Raw genomic sequence first — 20,659 nt, forward strand, 5'->3', positions numbered from 1 at the left:
TTGCAACGAAAGACAATTTTTATTAAGCATTGGAACTGTGATTATTTCAGCACAAAGCGCCTGTGTTAATCTGATTTCAGCTTCCCACAGTTGGAATGCCATTCCCTTGGGTTTCCCAAACATGACAGTGGAGGAGATGCAGGGCCTGGTCATCAAGGCCAAGGCTTTGGCTTGTGGCTTAAGACAGAACAGCTTCTTACTAGATTGAAAACCATGCTGGAAAATGTTTCTTGGCAGAAAAAAAGGTATTCTAACTTGCAGCCTCTGCAACATGCCTGCCCATGGTAGAATAGGTGTGTGAAAGGTCAAGCAGGGTAGGTGGGGACAGTGGTCTCCTGCTGTGGCCTGGCTACTGTCACATATTAGCACACTAGGGATCACAGGCTGCCACTGAAACACAACTTCCAAGAAACAGGTTGTGCTCAACAATCCCAAACAGAACTTATCAAGAAAGAAAAGAAAGTACCCACCCCATTCTTCAACCCCTACTCCAGGGGATTCTGTAATGCTTGGAGTTCCCTTGGCCATGCAGGCCTCATTGGTCTGTCTGTCCCTCTTCTCTCAAGGTTCAGTATGAAAATCCCACTGGTGTTCATCCAAGCTGGACTGTTCTGCAGACATGAAATAGTTGATTTGGCCTGGTGTTAATTCATCATGGTCCTGGAAAGCCTCTGAATCTGGAGATCCCTGCTTCCTACTTCAGTAGCCGGCACTGCTAAGAAAAAGGGGGACAAGGTGAGAAGCTCCCTTTAGTTCAAGTCAGCAAGCTACTGAGAAATATCTTCGGAACACACGCCTACAAGGTGCTGCTAGAAGTGCAGCTGGGGAAAACGGGGTTCCTCTCCACTTTCATGTTTCAACATCATGTTGCCTGAAAGACCAGCAGAAGTAGCACTGGGCTCTCCCAAAGTTGTCTTAATGCTTAAGGCTACTGAGTTCTGTGTCTGGCCCTCCCTAGCCCAGCTTCTCGGCCAGTCATGGCTAGCTGAAGGCTTGAAGGTCTCTTCCTGCCCCTACCTTTGGACCTTGCTATTACTCTGCTCAGACTAAGTAACTTCATTGCTAAGCCTCACTTACCAGTGAGGTACTTGGCCCACTTGAACAATGCGATGGGAAAGGTAACAACAACCCACTCTAAGTTGTATAGTGGGGATGAGGGGCAGACACAAAAGTGGTATTACAGAGTAGGCTGGGGGAGCCTTTTCTGTTTGAGGAGGAAGGATCCCTTGGGTTGGGTTTTGAGGGTGATGTAAGATTTCAAGAAGTACAACCAAAGGGGTGGAAGAGAATACAGAAGAACAGACAGAGCAGGGCTGGGCTATGGGAAGAAAGATGGATATGCTTGGGGACTTGGGGACAGGGAGTGCCCAGAGGACAGTGGAAATGAGTCAAGGCAGGGTGTGGGGAGCCCCTGAAGTCTTCTGGACAAGGAAGCTCCCACATGGTCCTGCCCTTGGCCATTCCACTGCATTCTCCCAACAACCTCCCAGGGGTCCTCCCTTCTCCACTTCCCTGGGATACCTGTTCAGTTTTGTCTCAGCTCTGCTTCTAAGGACCCATCCAGATGACAGTGCCTCAAAAGGAGACATGATGAAGGGTTTAACCAGAGTCTGGCTTGGTAACTCAACTACAGGGTCCACTGAGCATCTGGTCTCTTTGCATGAGAAGTCCCTCTCATGGATCAACTTTTCCGAGGACTGGCAGTCCAGTTGGTCCAGGTGTGTATGTGAAAATAATCACACTTTAGCCACTTAAAATAACCAAACTCCCTCATCCTGCATTGGCCTACTGTTTTTTTCCTCTTCTTGTTCTTGATAGTTTTGAAAATCAGAGGTTAGACTCCATCAAGATTTCTAAATCCAGAATCAAAACACCTTTATAAGTGTTTTTAGTCATATTGAGAATTTATGGTCCCAAGGGGCTTTCTGGGAGTGTATCTGGGAGCAAAATCCAATATGTGACTGCCATCTGGACCAGCTGCTAACACTGCCCTGGAAACATGACTATTACAGACGGTCCCCAAAGTGGGGTCTGTCCTGCCAAATATGGAGCACCCTGTGGATGAATACCAAGTACATTCCATAGAAGAACCCTTGTTTATTTTCAGTACAAGGAAACATACTCACACTAGGCTCTGGACTTTGTACGAGAGAACTAAAGATCCACAGGTTCAGAAAGGGGCCTGGCCTCTGGCAATGATTTCAGCATATGGCATGACTCACTTTGCCCAGGTAACATATGTTTAAGAAATTTCCATGTGATATTGCATTTAATATACATGAGGACAGCTCACTTTTTCATGGAACCCTGAAGAGAATCTTTTTACTCAGCAGTGCCTGCCACCACCATGTGAGTAACCACCCTCAAATTTACTGAGCTTTGAAGCCTGGATTTCACACAGATAGCATACTCCTGTTGTGTGTGCCTTTTGGGGAAAAGACCTAGCCTCCATACAGAACCCCTGACCTGGGCTGGGGAGGAGAGGAGAAAGGAATGGTATACCTGGGCCCAGGTGGCTTGGTCCTGCATAGTGGCCTGCTCACTGGAAGGATAAGTATTCACTTGGAAGTAAATGTGATACTGTGGATCTGGTGGCTGTTGCCAAAGTTGAATGTAATCCTGCGAGGTCTCCAGGGTGACTCAGTTTGAGTCAGAATTTATGGGAGACTCAGAAAAGCTGGTAGAGGAACCTGTCTCAGAGCTGGGACTATACAGCAGTGGCAGCAGATTGATGGGGGACCCCTGCTGGTCCTCAGAAAGAAAACTGAAAGAAACATGTTACAGTGATGTGGATTAGGGAACAATGATGACCCAGGAGCCATTGCCTTGCTCATCAGTAGGTGCTTATGGCACATTTCGTTTTGGTGGCTAAATCAGGATTCACTGGTTTGCACTCTCACTTTGCCTGAGTAAGATTCCATTTGCCACATTAAAGTGAATGTAAAGATTGAGATGAATTAGCTTTTGTCTCAAGTAGTTTTATTTGTTTTACTTGGACAGTCCTGGCTCTGCCACATGCCTTAATGCAAGTTACTTTACCCACCCAAAGTCAGTGCCTTGCCCTTTGTCACTGAAGGAGTTGGTAGCTGGATGGGGGTGCCAGGCCAGTTCCTCATTGCAAGTCCAGCACTCTCTCTAAAATGCTATGTCTGGGGCTCTTGGGATAAATAGGGACTTCTGAATTTGTACTTTCCACAACTTCCTCAAGTGGATTCTGATGATCAGGCCAGTGCAAAACATGGCACTAACCCACCTACCCCACATATCAGGGTCACTGATCCTACAGGAAGGCCCAGAAGGAAATCTGGAGCTCTGGGAGGCTCACACAGAGAACTGGCATTCATTCAAAAATATTTATTGGGCATCAAGCATGTGCTATATACAACCCCTTCATTGCTGAGCAGAGCCTTCTCTTTCTGGAATTTGGGGCCACAGACTATCACTGAACAAAAAATGTGTTCATGTCCTCATACTGCCTCCAGGGCTTAGTCCTTCTGTGATGTTAGCTCTTTGGAATCCATTGGCCATCAAGCAAATGTTTCATACCCACTTCTCTCCCACAGATTGCCAATCCATGGGGACCCCTTCATCTGGTCTGTTGTGATCACCAGATCCCAGTGAAGTGGGAGAAGAAAACTGAGAGCCCAGAAGTTATTCAGATATGGGCACTCAAGACTTCCCTATAAGATACCCTGTGCCATGAGTCTGGGCTTGTGTGGATGAAGCCAAGAGATTTCAAGATTTGCATGCTAATTCCCTAGCTTGGGGGTGTACTCATCTAGGCCTTCTATTTTCATGGAGACTCCTCTGTTCCATCAATGCATGCTTGGCCACACACTGTGAACACAGAGGTAGGGAACCAGTGGCCACAGAGCAAGATGGGTGGGAGCATGCTGCTTTTGATGAGGGTGCTTTTGGTGTCCCGTGGACAAGTCACTCATGGTTTTAGGCATGGCGCCCAGTCATGAGGGGAAAGCAGAGATCTTAGCCACTGCCACCGTCCCATGCACTTCTTCCCTCTGACTGTCATCTTTGAGGCCCCCAAGGTTTTCATCTTGACAGTTGTCAGGGGGATGTTGTCCAGCCATTAACTGGACAGGAACAACGATGGGCTGGTTCTGCATAAATGTAACAAGGTCATCACAGAGGGCACAGCCATGCCAGCCTGGTTTAGCAGGAGTATTTGCAGCATCTGGTTTCCCACAGGATCTGCTGCTACAGGTAATGTTCCTGCCCCTGCACATGTTGCATCCAAAGGAAAGAGATGACAGTACCTCAGTGTCTGCAAGAGCCCCCCGGAGATTGCTGGAATGCTCCCCCTCTGTTCTCCTGAAGCAGAAGATGACTGGCCCTGCATCTCTGGGCTTGGTCTGGGTGCTATCTTACTTGTTTGCTAAGGCACTAGTTGCAGTCATGCTCTTGGCTAAATAAGCTACAATTCAGAACATATGTACATGTATGTGTGGATGTGTGTCCAGGTCTAGTTAGTCAAGATTTTTTTTTTATCTCAGGGAAATGAACTGCAACCAAGTAGCCACTACACCCTCAGGAGAATTAGGTGAGCCCCAATATTCATGAAAGTCAAATCTCCTTTCAGCTACGTAGTTAAAACAGCCTTTCCCTACCTGGTTGGAGGCATCACAAGGCTCCTCAAGCTCCTCAGGGAATTTGAAATAGCAGGAAGATGAACCACAGGAAAGGCTCGTGTCCTTGAAATCTGGGAAGGGCCCCTCCATTTGCTCAGTCCGCGGTTTCTTGGGCACTGGCTCCAAAGACTGGGGCTCAGGACAGTGAAGGTGGTGTGAGGTGGTTGGCTGCATCTGTAAGGATTTGTAATGTATCACAAAGGTCTTATTCAGGAGCCACACCTTTCCTCAGGGCATGGAGTGACAGTGCCTTCAGGTAGGCTCACAGGAAGCCCTGGTTGTATATAAGGCCATCTGCCACTGCCAGAGCCCAGCTGGGCCCATTTCAGCCACTGAAGCCAAGAGACAAAGAGCAAAGACAGATGTCACTGCTGAATACTACTCCAAATGTCCCATGCCATCCTGGAGCAGCTGCTGTCACTACTAGCAGGCCCTACTAACTCCTTGAAAACTATCAAGGTCCCTTTCTCCTCTCCCTTTTGCCTCTTACTTACATGGAACTGGCCTCTGATCTGAAAGCCGGTATCCTCTATTCTCCGAAGCTGCTCCTTCATCATTCCCAGTGCGTCATGCAGGCTTCTGATCTCAGCCTGCAGCATCCGAGTCTTTTCTTCCAGCTGCTCCCTAAACTTCCTCATCAGCCCCAGCTCCCGTTTGTTGATGTACAATGCAACTGACGGTAGTGGTTCTAATAGCTGTGGGGAGGAATTGCTTGTGGTTCATAGATAGGGACACCAGGTTCTCCAAATCCTACCATATCGCTTTATTTCCAAGTTTTTAAAGACTGAGAATGTGAATGATGTCACTCCACTCCCAATTTCATTCGTTACTAGAAAGTCTGAAGAAATGGTTACAGAATCCAGGATTTCTAGGTCAGAAATGGATCATGGGAATCATTTAGTCAGATTTTTTGCCTCAAAACATAAAGCTGTGGAATTGGCCCCAAAGTGTGAAGCAACCTGCCCGAAGTCCTTAGTGGAAGACTCGGAATGCAGTGAGTCATATCACAGATGAGGCATGTGGGAAACATCTATCAGATGCCCCTGTTGGCAATGTGGTAGGAGGAATGGTCAACTTGCACTTCCTTTGTTCCAGGTGCTCTTATAAGCACTACAAAGAAATCCACAGATCTGACCTTCACAATGTCCTCTAAAGTAAGTGCTGTCCATACAGTTATAGTAGAGGTAACAGGGGCTTGAAACAGACCAGAGGAAGGACACATACAAATGAAGGGACATATTTGAGAGAATTTAATAAAGTGGACATGGCTTCTCAACTAGCTAGCTAAGGGGGCAGGAAAGAGGCGGGGTTCTTGGAAAAAAGCTATCTGTGAAAGCTATCATTCGCCTGATCTGGGCTATATATTGTGTGTATAAACAAAATGAGAGAGCCACAGTGTCAGTATTAATGATGAGAAGGTACATATGGATGCGACTACTAGAAAACAAAAACAAAAGTCTGTTCTGTGGCCTTCTATTCTATACTGTGCCCTTAAACCCCTTTATGGCTAATGGAAGCACACAGCTGAATTATTAAAGAGAGACAGAGAAAAATACATGCAAGTTGTTTTTCTCACTTGGAATAAAAAATCATATATGTATTTTTAAGCCATTGAAAATTGTCCAATTGTCCTTTTTTTGTTATATAGTATATAGATCTTCATATAAGAAATCAGGCATTCAGTACACCTGGGTGGTTCAGTCAGCTAAGCATCCAACTTTGACTCAGGTCATGATCTCATGGTTCATGGGTTCTAGCCCCATGTTGGGCTCTGTGCTGACAGCTCAGAGCCTGGAGCCTGCTTCAGATTCTGTGTCTCCCTCTCTCTCACCACCCCCCCCCCGCCACACATGCTCTAATTCTCTTTCAAAAATATATAAATATTTTAAAAAAAGAAAGCAGGCTTTCAACAAACAAATGAAATGAAATGAAATGAAATGAAATGAAATGAAATAAAATAAAAAGTCTAAACTCAAGACTGGAAGGGACAAACCTTATAGGTTATCACATCCACACTCCCATTCTCCAAGCAGGAATCTTTTCTCTGCTGTCTTTGGTATATGAGCTACCAAGCCTGTCTCAAACTTTTCTGTTGAAGGTGAGGAAGCTCACCACCTGGGGAGGTAACCTAACTCATCTAAGAAAGGCTTTCTTCAGAGGAATGGAAAGTTGCCAGTCCTGAGCTGCTAGCTCTCCACCCTAGTTTGATCCACTGGAGACTTGTCTTCTACTTCAGGAACATGATGGCTATGCAGCTACTTGGATCAGGCTGTCCTGTCCCTTCCCAGCCTCCCTTCTCCAATGCCTTCCACTATGACTACCTCCCACTACTGACAATATGACATTTTTCAGCCTTCCTCCATCCTGTCTCCATCTTCTGGCTACATTCCAGCTTGTCAATCCATGGCACCCCAAAATAAGCCCAATAAGCCCATGTACCACATGCAGAACTGTATTATGCACACTCAAGGCTGGTTATTTTGACTATTTTAAACAAATATTATGTTGAAAGTTTAGTTATAAATTCATTCAAAGCAGAAGAGAAACATCAACAGTGGAAGGGGAACCACAGCATTTTGGCATAATAAAGACATAAATAAGGACAAAATGGATTTATACAGAAATTTTCTTTTAAATTGTTCAAAAATTTTTCATAGCAGTCCAAAAATCCCTGCAAGGCAAGCAGACCATCTCAAGATGGAGAAACTGATATGCAGGGATGTGCCAAAGTCACTGCACACTGTCTTCTATCCCTCAGTTCTTCTCATTACAATAGGGAGTGACTCATCTTAGGCTTCATAATTAATGCACACAATTCCATGTAACAAACCATAAACTCATTATCTTGCCTACCAATCCTGATTTTAATAATCTTGTCTATTATAAAAGATGATTGTCCAAATCTGTCATTATGTACACAAATTTGAGGACAGAAGAGCAACAGAGTAGTTAATCCAAATGTATTGATTTGCCCTCAGACCATACATCAATGTTGACATTTGAAGGTTGGCTACATCTAACATTCTGAAAGGCATGCTTCTAACCTAACAAAAATTCCATTGGAGAAACCTAGCTTGTGGTGGGGAGGTGCTGCTATGGTAAGCAGGAAAGTCATCTTTCTTGGAGATGGTTAGCATCCCCTCACAGGTGATAAGGAACAGTGCTTTAAAGTACTGCCTTTCCCAAGGGAATTAAAATCAAAAGTGAACTATTGGGACCTCATCAAGATAAAAAGCTTCTGTACAGCAAAGGAAGCAATCAATAAAACTAAAAGGCAACTGATGGAATGGGAAAAGATATTTGCAAATGACATATCGGATAAAAGGCTAGTATCTAAAATCTATAAAGAACTCACCAAACTCCACACCTGAAAAACAAATAATCCAGTGAAGAAATGGGTAGAAGACATGAATAGAAACTTTTCCAAAGAAGACATCCGGATGGCCAACAGACACATGAAAAGATGCTCAATGTCACTCCTCATCAGGGAAATACAAATCAAAACCACACTCAGATACCATTTCGTGTCAGTCAGAGTGGCTAAAATGAACAAATCAGGAGACTATAGATGCTGGCGAGGATGTGGAGAAACGGGAACCCTCTTGCACTGCTGGTGGGAATGCAAAATGATGCAGCCACTCTGGAAAACAGTGTGGAGTTTCCTCAAAAAATGAAAAATATAACTACCCTATGACCCAGCAATAGCACTGCTAGAAATCTACCCAAAAGATACAGGAGTGCTGATGCATAGGGGCACATGTACCCCAATGCTTATAGCAGCACTTTCAACAATAGCCAAATTATGGAAAGAGCCCAAATGTCCATCGATGGATGAATGGATAAAGAAGATGTGGTTTATATATACAATGGAATACTACTTGGCAATGAGAAAGAATGAAATCTGGCCATTTGCAGCAATGTGGATGGAACTGGAGGGTATTATGCTAAGTGAAATAAGCCAGGCAGAGTAAGACAGATACCATATGTTTTCACTCATATGTGGATCTTGAGAAACATAACAGAAGACCAGGGGGGAGAGGAAGGGGGGAAAAAGTTACAGAGAGGAAGGGAGGCAAACCATAAGAGACTCTTAAGGACTGAGAACAAACTAAGGGTAGATGGGGGTGGGGGATAGGGGAAAGTGGGTTATGGGCAGGGAGGAGGGCACTTGTTGGGATGAGCAATGGGTGTTGTATGGAAACCAATTTGACAATAAATTATATTTTAAGAATGTTTAAAAATAAAATAAAATAAAATGTAATAAAGTAAAATAAAATAAAATACTGCCTTTTCTTAGTGGATAACCTTCCCATTTGGCCCAAACTTTCTCTCAAGCACAAGGTGTCTTTGCATATTTCACATTAAGAAAGGAACGGAGATTTGGTTTTACTTAGAGAATCTTCAATCTCCCTATTTTCTAGGGTCTACTGGATTCTCAGCAGGATAGGAAAATCCAGTATGACAGAAATGGTGATACAGTTAAAAAATAATAATATGCTTTCTGCACAATGAACCTGAGCACAAGAGTGGAAATTCAGGGTTTTGCAGGGTTAGTGGTCCAGACAAATACATGGAGCAAGACTCCCACAGGTACCTCATCACTGATGCCACCAGCCACACTGAAGGATGAGAGGGCCTCCTGCTCCACCTGGTCTAGCTGGTCCTCCTCCTCCACCTCCTCCGCTTGCTCCACCTCTTCTTCTTTGTCTACTTGTTCCACCTCTTCCATCTCATCAATCTGACCCATCTTTTCCACCTCGTCCACCTGTTGCACCTCATCCATATCATCCACCTGTTCCACGTCAGGTTCGAATTCAAAGCTCTGCAAAGATGATGTAGCTGAAAGAAAGCACAGTGGCATTCATGACCAAGAAAGCAGAAGTACCAACATTATCAAAGATTTACTGATTTCTCTTTATTTCCCCTTTTAAGTCATAAAAACAGGAGTGTCCAGTTTTATTCTATGTTAAGGATCAGATGTGCCAGGTACCAGGAGTAAGTCAGAGCATTACTTAAAAATATGTTCATATTTGATAAGGGGATGGAGAACCATCTATCATGCTAATGGCCAACAAAAGAAAGCTGGAGTAGCCATAACTTATATCAGACAATTTAGACTTCAAAATAAAGACTGTATCAGGAGATGCAGAAGGGCATTATATCATAATCAAGGGGTCTATCCATGAAGAAGACCTAACAATTGTAAACATTTATGCGCCAAATGTGAGAGCACCCAAATACATAAATCAATTAATCACAAACATAAAGAAACTCATCAACAGTAATGCCATAATAGTAGGAGACTTCAACACCCCACTCACAGCAATGGACAGATCATCTAACCAAAAAATCAACAAGGAAACAAGGGCTTTGAATGACACACTGGACCAGATGGACTTAACAGATATATTCAGAATATTTCATCCTAAAGCAGCAGAATATACATGGAACGCTCTCCAGAATAGACCATATACTGGAGCACAAATCAGCCCTAAGTAAGTACAAAAAGATCAAGATCATACTGTGCATATTTTCAGACCACAATGCTATGAAACTCAAAATCAACCACAAGAAAAAATCTGGAAAGGTAACAAATATTGGAGACTGAAGATCATCCTACTAAAGAATGAATGGGCTAACCAAGAAGTTAAAGAGTAAATTAAAAAGTATGTGGAAGTCAATGAAAATGATAACACCACAACCCAAAACCTCTGGGATGCAGCAAAGGCGGTCATAAGAGGAAAGTATATAGCAATCCAGGCCTTCCTAAAGAAGGAAGAAAGAGCTCAGATACACAACCTAACCTTACACCTTAAGGAGCTGGAAAAAGAACAGCAAATAAAACCCAAAACCAGCAGAAGACAGGAAATAATAAAGATTAGAGCAGAAATCGAAACCAAAAAAACACAGTGGAACAGATTAATGAAACCAGAAGCTGGTTTTTCAAAGAATTAACAAAATTGATAAACCATTAGCCAGTTTTATCAAAAGGAAAAAGGAAAGGACCCAAATAAATAAAATCAATAATGAAAGAGGAGAGATCACAACGGACACAGTAGAAATAAAAACAATAATAAGAGAATATTATGAGCAATTATATACCAATAAAATGGGCAATCTGGAAGAAATGAACAAATTCCTAGAAACATATACACTACCAAAATGGAAACAGGAAGAAATAGAAAATTTGAACAGACCCATAACCAGTAAGGAAATTGAATTAGTAATCAAAAATTTGCCAAAAAACAAGAGTCCAGGGCTAGATGGCTTTCCAGGGGAATTCTACCAAACATTTAAGGAAGAGTTAACACCTATTCTCTTGAAGCTTTTCCAAAAAATAGAAATGGAAGGAAAACTTCCAAACTCTTCTTATGAAGCCACCATTACCTTGATTCCAAAACCAGACAGAGACACCACTAAAAAGGAGAACCAATTTCCCTGATGAACATGGATGCAAAAATCCTCCACAAGATATTAGCCAATTGGCTCCAACAATACATTAAAAAATTATTCACCACGACCAAGTGAGATTTATACCTGGGATACAGGGCTGGTTCAATATCCACAAAACAATTAACGTGATTCACCACATCAATAAAAGAAAGGACAAGAACCATATGATCCTCTCAATAGATGCAGAGAAAGCATTTGACAAAATACAGCATCCTTTCTTGATAAAAACCCTCAAGAAGGTAGGGATAGAAGGAGCATACCTCGAGATCATAAAAGCCATGTATGAACAACCAAACACTAATATCATCCTCAATGGAAAAACTGAGAGCTTTCCCCCTAAGGTCAGGAACAAGATAGGGATGTCCACTCTCACCACTGTTGCTCAACATACTATTGGAAGTCTTATCCTCTGCAACCAGACAACACAAAGAAATAAAAGGCATCCAAATTGGCCAGGAGGAGGTCAAACTTTCACTCTTAGAACATGACATGATACTCTATATGGAAACCCAAAAGATTCCACCAAAAATCTGCTAGAATTGATTCATGAATTCAGCAAAGTTGAAGGATATAAAATCAATGCACAGAAATCAGATACACTCCTATACACCAATAATGAAGTGACAGAGAAATCAAGGAATCGATCCCATTTACAGTCGCACACACACACACACACAAAACATAAAGTACCTAGGAATAAATCTAACCAAACAGGTGAAAAATCTATACACTGAAAACTATAGAAAGGTTATGAAAGAAATTGAAGAAGACACAAAAAAGAAAAAAATAGAAAAAGATTCCATGCTCCTGGATACGAAGAACAAATATTGTTAAAATGTCGATACTACCCAAAGCAATCTACATATTCAATGCAATCCCTATCAAAATAACACCAGCATTCTTCACAGAGGTAGAACAAACAATCCTAAAATTTGTATGGAACCAGAAAAGACCCCGAATAGCCAAAGCAATCTTCAAAAAGAAAACCAAAGCAGGAGGCATCACAATCCCAGACTTCAAGCTATACTACAAAGCTGTAATCATCAAGACAGTATGGTACTGCCACAAGAACAGACACTCAGATCAATGGAACAGAATAGAGAACCCAGAAATGGACCCACAAACGTATGGCCAACTAATCTTTGTCAAAGCAGGAATGAATATCCAATGGAATAAAGACAGTCTCTTCAGCAAGTGGTGCTGGGAAAACTGGACAGCGACGTGCAGAAGAATGAACCTGGACCACTTTCCTACCCCATACACAAAAACAAACTAAAAATGGATGAAAGACCTCAATGTAAGACAGGAAGCCATCAAAATCCTCGAGGAGAATGCAGGCAAAAACTCTTTGATCTTGGCCACAGCGACTTCTTACTCAACACGTCTCCGGAGGCAAGGGAAACAAAAGCAAAAAATGAACTACTGGGACCTCATCAAAATAAAAAGCTTCTGCACAGCGAAGGAAACAATCAGCAAAACTAAAAGGCAACTGACAGAATGGAAGAAGATATTTGCAAATGACATATCAGATAAAGGGTTAGTATCCAAAATCTATAAAGAACTTATCAAACTCAACACCCAAAAAACAAATAATCCAGTGAAGAAATGGGCAAAAGACATGAATAGACACTTCTCCAAAGAACACATCCAGATGGCCAACCTACACATGAAAAAATGCTCAACTTCACTCATCATCAGGGAAATACAAGTCAAAACCACAATGAGATGCCACCTCACACCTGTCAGAATGGCTAACATTGACAACTCTGGCAACAACAGATGTTGGCAAGGATGAGGAGAAAGAGGATCTCTTTTGCATTGTTGGTGGCAATGCAAGCTGGTGCAGCCACTCTGGAAAACAGTATGGAGGTTCCTCAAAAAACTAAAAATAGAACTACCCTACGACCCAGCAATCACACTATTAGGCATTTATCCAAGGGATACAGGTGTGCTGTTTTGAAGGGACACATGCACCCCCATGTTTATAGCAGCACTATAAACAATAGCCAAAGTATGGGAAGAGCCCAAATGTCCATGGATGGATGAATGGATAAAGAAGATGTAGTATATATATACAATAGAGTATTACTTGGCGACCAAAAAGAATGAAATCTTGCCATTTGCAACTACATGGATGGAACTGGAGGGCATTATGCTAAGTGAAACTAGAGAAAGACAAAAAGCATATGACTTCACTCATATGAAGACTTTAAGAGACAAAACAGATGAATATAAGGGAAGGAAAACAAAAATAATATAAAAACAGGGAGGGGGGACAAAACAGAAGAGACTCATAAATATGGAGAACAAACTGAGGGTTACAGGAGGGGTGTGGAAGGGGGGATGGGCTAAATGGGTAAGGGGCACTAAGGAATCTACTCCTGAAATCATTGTTGCACTAGATGCTAATCTGGTTGTAAATTAAAAAAATAATAATAAAACAAGTTAAAAATTAAAAAAAAACAAAAAAAATCTGTTCATATTTGAAAATAAATAAAAAGGAAGTAGTGTCTGACTTTTCCTTTACCCACCCATGCATAAGTGGGTAGGTACCCAAACCATTCGTGTTGAGTGTCTTTTCATTATAAAAATTTTTTTGGCTGTGCTTCTGAAAATTCGTACCTTCCAACTGATACCAAATTAAACGTAATGAACAACAACTTCAAAAAGATATGTTCTCCAGAATGTGGGGATCTCAGGAGTGCTTGAATTGCCGGTGGAGGTGTTGAGAAAGATTCTCCTTCAACAGCCCCAAAAGCAAAGTGGAGAATATTATTTGAAGAATGCAAAATGGCAGTCATTTTGGGATATAGTTTGGTAGTTTCTTTTACACACATTTTCCATATGACCCAGCTGTCCCACTCCTAGGAATTTAATGAAGTCAATTGAACATTTGTATTTCCACAAAAAACCCTCTATGCAAATGTTTATAATAGTTTTACTTATAATCACTGAAAACGTGGAAATAACCCAGATGTATTTCTGCAGATTAATGGATTTTTAAACAAATAACTATGGTGCATGCATAAGATGCAGTACTACTAAGCAAGGAAAGAGGATTGAACTATTGATTCATGAAACATGGATGAATCTTATATGCATTTTGTTAACAAAGCCAGACCAAAAAGGTAAGGCACTATATGATTCCATTTACAAGACATTCTGGAAAAAGGAAAACAGAGAAGGAATACAGATCAATGGTTGCCAGAGGAAGAGGACAGAGCTGGAATTCAAAGAGACAACACTAAGGAATTTGGGGATGACAGAACTGTTCTGTTGGGTAATGTGGTAGCAGATACAGGACTCCTTGCCTTTGTCAAACCCATAGAAGCATACATCTCAAAGAGTGTGTGCAAATTTAAAACTAAATTTGCTCTTATATGTTTTAGAAATCACAATCATGGGTTCATGGTCTTCCCCTTCTCTAAATCAATTTTTTAAAGGACTTTTTAAACAAAGTTTGAAATTGGCAGCAATAATGTCAAAGTCATTAATTAGAATATGTTAAAAATATATGTATTAGTTCTATATGTGAAGATTCCCAAATTCAAATACTCTATGCTAAGCTCAGCAAATTAGACATGATCTGTATTATGCATCCAGCACTGCTTTAAGTTTTGTACTTTTTATACAATTATATTTATGAAATTTCTTTAATACCAAAACTTACATTATAAATATTACTGTTTCTGAGAGACTGTCCTTTTTGGTCTTTACTAAAAGTTCTTCTTATAGTACATTTTTTTAAAACAAGAGGTTTCTTTGGATTGCAATCCCTATGGCACAGTCTTCACTAAGACTGCATAAGAGATAAGATGCTACTCCTCCAAGGACTGGGATCTAGCACCAATCTTTAGAATATTAAATTTTAATGCGACAGAATAATACCATTCTCCAGCACTCAAACCACTGATGAGATATTCACTTTCACTGCTCTCAAATCATCATCTCAAAAAACTTACAGAAGATGAAGAAAGTTCACTCTTGAGATTTCACACCATTATAAACAGAAAACTCTCTTCCTTTGAAAAGCCATAACTACCTTGTGGGCCACTGTTTTTCTTCTGATAATCTCCATCCAAGTGTCCAAATGTACCTACCTGACGATTCAGGTATGCTTTCCATGGAAGATATGCTGGAATCATAACATGTAGCAGACTCTATCCCACTTTCATGAACAGATTCCTGCAGTCCATACTGCTTGACTGTTATAAGATCAACTTGATCCTGGGAATTTTCAAAAGAGAAGATGACATTTCAATTTGGAGAAAGAGATATATAAACAATAGGAAACACTGGCAGAACACAAACTTGGATGCATTTCACATCACAATTTCCAACATTGCTTCTATCAATTAAATACCTAAACAAAACCATCATTAAACATGTTCTTGAAAAACACTGCTGGAAGGTAATAACGAGCAGAGATTATGGGTGCAACATGCTATACATTGTCAAAACTGAGAAAATAAACACAGTACAGATGTGCTTAAAGCACAAGCATAAGAGAAATGTGTGCCATCAAAGGCCATGGCAAAAAAAATACACACCTCTCAGAGGTGTTGGTAGGATGCTGATGTGACTGTGGGAGAAGGGCACCACCACCACTAGCAGGGCCATTTCTCCAGAGGTCCTGCACATGCAGCCTGTACTGACTGCAAGGAAAGGTCAGTTGAGGCTGATTAACGACTACTTCTAATCTGCATTTAAGCCATGAAGTAGGCTTAAATGCACATTACACTAGGAAGTATTATTAGCAAAAGCATCTTTACTCTGTGTACTAGTAGCACAGAGATGGAAATGGCCCTGGAGAGCTTCTAGTGCAACCTCCCCATTTGATAGTGTCAAAGAAGAGAAGGTCATACAGCAAGTTAGTAGCAGAGTGAGAGCTAGAATCCAATGACTCCTTGGCACAAGAACAGACACTCAGATCAATGGAACAGAATAGAGAACCCAGAATTGGACCCACAAACATATGGCCAACTAATCTTTGACAAAGCAGGAATGAATATCCAATGGAATAAAGACAGTCTCGTCAGCAAGTGGTGCTGGGAAAACTGGACAGCGACATGCAGAAGAATGAACCTGGACCACTTTCTTACACCAGACACAAAAATAAACTAAAAATGGATGAAAGGACTCAATGTAAGAAAAGAAGCCATCAAAATCCTCGAGGAGGATCCAGGGATAAGATGGCGGCATAGAAGGACGCTGGGCTCACCGCGCGTCCTGCTGATCACTTAGATTCCACCTACACCTGCCTAAATATCCCAGAAAACCGACAGAGGATTAGCAGAACGGAGTCGCCGGAGCCAAGCGCAGACGAGAGGCCCACGGAAGAGGGTAGGAAGGGCGGCGAGGCGGTGCGCGCTCCACGGACTGGTGGGAGGGAGCCGGGGCAGAGGGGCGGCTCGCCGGCCAAGCAGAGCCCCTGAGTCTGGATTGCAAAAAGCGGAGGGGCCTGACGGACTGTGTTCTGACAGCAAGCGCGACTTAGCGTCTGGGAGGTCATAAGTTAACAGCTCTGCTCAGAAAGCGGGAAGGCTGGAGGACAAAGGGAAGGAGAGCTGCTGAGCCCCCTGACCACAGAGCTCAGTTTGGTGGGGAACAAAGGCGCTCGCCAGCGCCATCTCCCCCGCCCATCCCCCAGCCAAAATCCCAAAGAGAACCAGTTCCTGCCAGGGAACTTGCTCGCTCCGAGCAAACACCCAACTCTGCGCTTCTGCGGAACCAAACCTCCGGCAGTGGATCTGACTCCCTCTTGTGGCCACAGGGCCCCGCTTGAAGTGGATCACCTAAGGAGAAGCAAGCTAAGCCTGCCCCTCCTGCCCCTGTGCACCTTGCCTACCCACCCCAGCTAAGATGCTAGATCCCCAGCATCACAAGCCTGGCAGTGTGCAAGTAGCCCAGACAGGCCACCCCACCCCACAGTGAATCCCGCCCCTAGGAGAGGGGAAGAGAAGGCACACACCAGTCTGACTGTGGCCCCAGCGGTGGGCTGGGGGCAGACATCAGGTCTGACTGCGGCTCCGCCCACCAACTCCAGTTATACACCACAGCACAGGGGAAGTGCCCTGCAGGTCCTCACCATGCCAGGGACTATCCAAAATGACCAAGCGGAAGAATTCCCCTCAGAAGAATCTCCAGGAAATAACAACAGCTAATGATCTGATCAAAAAGGATTTAAATAATATAACAGAAAGGGAATTTAGAATAATAGTCATAAAATTAATCGCTGGGCTTGAAAACAGTATAGCTGACAGCAGAGAATCTCTTGCTACAGAGATCAAGGGACTAAGGAACAGTCACGAGGAGCTGAAAAACGCTTTAAACGAAATGCATAACAAAATGGAAACCACCACGGCTTGGATTGAAGAGGCAGAGGAGAGAATAGGTGAACTAGAAGATAAAGTTATGGAAAAAGAGGAAGCTGAGAAAAAGAGAGATAAAAAAATCCAGGAGTATGAGGGGAAAATTAGAGAACTAAGTGATACACTAAAAAGAAATAATATATGCATAATTGGTATCCCAGAGGAGGAAGAGAGAGGGAAAGGTGCTCAAGGGGTACTTGAAGAAATAATAGTTGAGAACTTCCCTGAAGTGGGGAAGGAAAAAGGCATTGAAATCCAAGAGGCACAGAGAACTCCCTTCAGACATAACTTGAATCGATCTTCTGCACGACATATCATAGTGAAACTGGCAAAATACAAGGATAAAGAGAAAATTCTGAAAGCAGCAAGGGGTAAACTTGCCCTCACATATAAAGGGAGACCTATAAGACTCGTGACTGATCTCTCTTTTGAAACTTGGCAGGCCAGAAAGAATTGGCACGAGATTTTCAGTGTGCTAAACAGAAAAATTATGCAGCCGAGAATCCTTTATCCAGCAAGTCTGTCATTTAGAATAGAAGGAGAGATAAGGGTCTTCCCAAACAAACAAACAAACAAAAAAAAACTGAAGGAATTTGTCACCACTAAACCAGCCCTCCAAGAGATCCTAAGGGGGACCCTGTGAGACAAAGTACCAGAAACATCACTACAAGCATAAAACATACAGACATCACAATGACTCTAAACCCATATCTTTCTATAATAACACTGAATGTAAATGGATTAAATGCGCCAACCAAAAGACATAGGGTATCAGAATGGATAAAAAAAACAAGACCCATCTATTTGCTGTCTACAAGAGACTCATTTTAGACCTGAGGACACCTTTAGACTGAGAGTGAGGGGATGGAGAATTATTTATCATGCTACTGGAAGCCAAAAGAAAGCTGGAGTAGCCATACTTATATCAGACAAACTAGACTTTAAATTAAAGGCTGTAACAAGAGATGAAAAAGGACATTATATAATAGTGACAGGGTCTTTCCATCAGGAAGAGCTAACAATTATAAATGTCTATGCGCCGAATACCGGAGCCCCCAAATATATAAAACAATTACTCATAAACATAAGCAACCTTATTGATAAGAATGTGGTAATTGCTGGGGACTTTAACACCCCACTTACAGAAATGGATAGATCATCTAGACACACGGTCAATAAAGAAACAAGGGCCCTGAATGAGACATTGGATCAGATGGACTTGACAGATATATTTAGAACTCTGCATCCCAAAGCAACAGAATATACTTTCTTCGCGAGTGCACATGGAACATTCTCCAAGATAGATCATATACTGGGTCACAAAACAGCCCTTCATAAGTTTACAAGAATTGAAATCATACCATGCATACTTTCAGCACAATGCTATGAAGCTTGAAATCAACCACAGAAAAAAGTCTGGAAAACCTCCAAAAGCATGGAGGTTAAAGAACACCCTACTAACGAATGAGTGGGTCAACCAGGCAATTCGAGAAGAAATTAAAAAATATATAGAAACAAACGAAAATGAAAATACAACAATCCAAACGCTTTGGGACGCAGCGAAGGCAGTCCTGAGAGGAAAATACATTGCAATCCAGGCCTATCTCAAGAAACAAGAAAAAGCCCAAATACAAAATCTAACAGCACACCTAAAGGAAATAGAAGCAGAACAGCAAAGGCAGCCTAAACCCAGCAGAAGAAGAGAAATAATAAAGATCAGAGCAGAAATAAACAATATAGAATCTAAAAAAACTGTAGAGCAGATCAACGAAACCAAGAGTTGGTTTTTTGAAAAAATAAACAAAATTGACAAACCTCTAGCCAGGCTTCTCAAAAAGAAAAGGGAGATGACCCAAATAGATAAAATCATGAATGAAAATGGAATTATTACAACCAATCCCTCAGAGATACAAACAATTATCAGGGAATACTATGAAAAATTATATGCCAACAAATTGGACAACCTGGAAGAAATGGACAAATTCCTGAACACCCACACTCTTCCAAAACTCAATCAGGAGGAAATAGAAAGCTTGAACAGACCCATAACCAGTGAAGAAATTGAATCGGTTATCAAAAATCTCCCAACAAATAAGAGTCCAGGACCAGATGGCTTCCCAGGGGAGTTCTACCAGACGTTTAAAGCAGAGATAATACCTATCCTTCTCAAGCTATTCCAAGAAATAGAAAGGGAAGGAAAACTTCCAGACTCATTCTATGAAGCCAGTATTACTTTGATTCCCAAACCAGACAGAGACCCAGTAAAAAAAGAGAACAACAGGCCAATATCCCTGATGAATATGGATGCAAAAATTCTCAATAAGATACTAGCAAATCGAACTCAACGGCATATAAAAAGAATTATTCACCATGATCAAGTGGGATTCATTCCTGGGATGCAGGGCTGGTTCAACATTCGCAAATCAATCAACGTGATCCATCACATTAACAAAAAAAAAGAGAAAAACCATATGATCCTGTCAATCGATGCAGAAAAGGCCTTTGACAAAATCCAGCACCGTTTCTTAATAAAAACCCTTGAGAAAGTCGGGATAGAAGGAACATACTTAAACATCATAAAAGCCATTTATGAAAAGCCCACAGCTAACATCATCCTCAACGGGGAAAAACTGAGAGCTTTTTCCCTGAGATCAGGAACACGACAGGGATGCCCACTCTCACCGCTGTTGTTTAACATAGTGCTGGAAGTTCTAGCATCAGCAATCAGACAACAAAAGGAAATCAAAGGCATCAAAATTGGCAAAGATGAAGTCAAGCTTTCGCTTTTTGCAGATGACATGATATTATACATGGAAAATCCGATAGACTCCACCAGAAGTCTGCTAGAACTGATACATGAATTCAGCAAAGTTGCAGGATACAAAATCAATGTACAGAAATCAGTTGCATTCTTATACACTAACAATGAAGCAACAGAAAGACAAATAAAGAAACTGATCCCATTCACAATTGCACCAAGAAGCATAAAATACCTAGGAATAAATCTAACCAAAGATGTAAAGGATCTGTATGCTGAAAACTATAGAAAGCTTATGAAGGTAATTGAAGAAGATTTAAAGAAATGGAAAGACATTCCCTGCTCATGGATTGGAAGAATAAATATTGTCAAAATGTCAATACTACCCAAAGCTATCTACACATTCAATGCAATCCCAATCAAAATTGCAC

The 20,659-nt window shown here is 41.8% G+C and overlaps 1 protein-coding gene across 4 annotated transcripts in view; it reads right to left on the reverse strand.

The window, feature by feature from the left end:
* Positions 1-20,659, reverse strand: part of PASD1 (PAS domain containing repressor 1) — a 127,336-nt gene continuing 106,677 nt past the window's right edge. For 3 of the 4 annotated variants that reach the window (XM_040467354.1, XM_040467353.1, XM_040467355.1), the window contains 4 exons: positions 15,200-15,326; positions 9,241-9,485; positions 5,141-5,341; positions 1-713 (listed from right to left, as the gene is read on the reverse strand). In XM_040467354.1, the coding sequence (XP_040323288.1) occupies positions 645-713; positions 5,141-5,341; positions 9,241-9,485; positions 15,200-15,326 (642 nt within the window). In that variant the 3' untranslated portion in view covers positions 1-644. Of the gene's footprint in view, positions 716-5,140; positions 5,342-9,240; positions 9,486-15,199; positions 15,327-20,659 lie in introns of all 4 variants that reach the window. The other variant, XM_040467356.1, reaches the window with a different exon arrangement.

The sequence above is a fragment of the Herpailurus yagouaroundi genome, unplaced genomic scaffold (assembly GCF_014898765.1).
Source record: "Herpailurus yagouaroundi ecotype Mexico unplaced genomic scaffold, PumYag 67440, whole genome shotgun sequence".
NCBI lineage: Eukaryota > Metazoa > Chordata > Mammalia > Carnivora > Felidae > Herpailurus > Herpailurus yagouaroundi.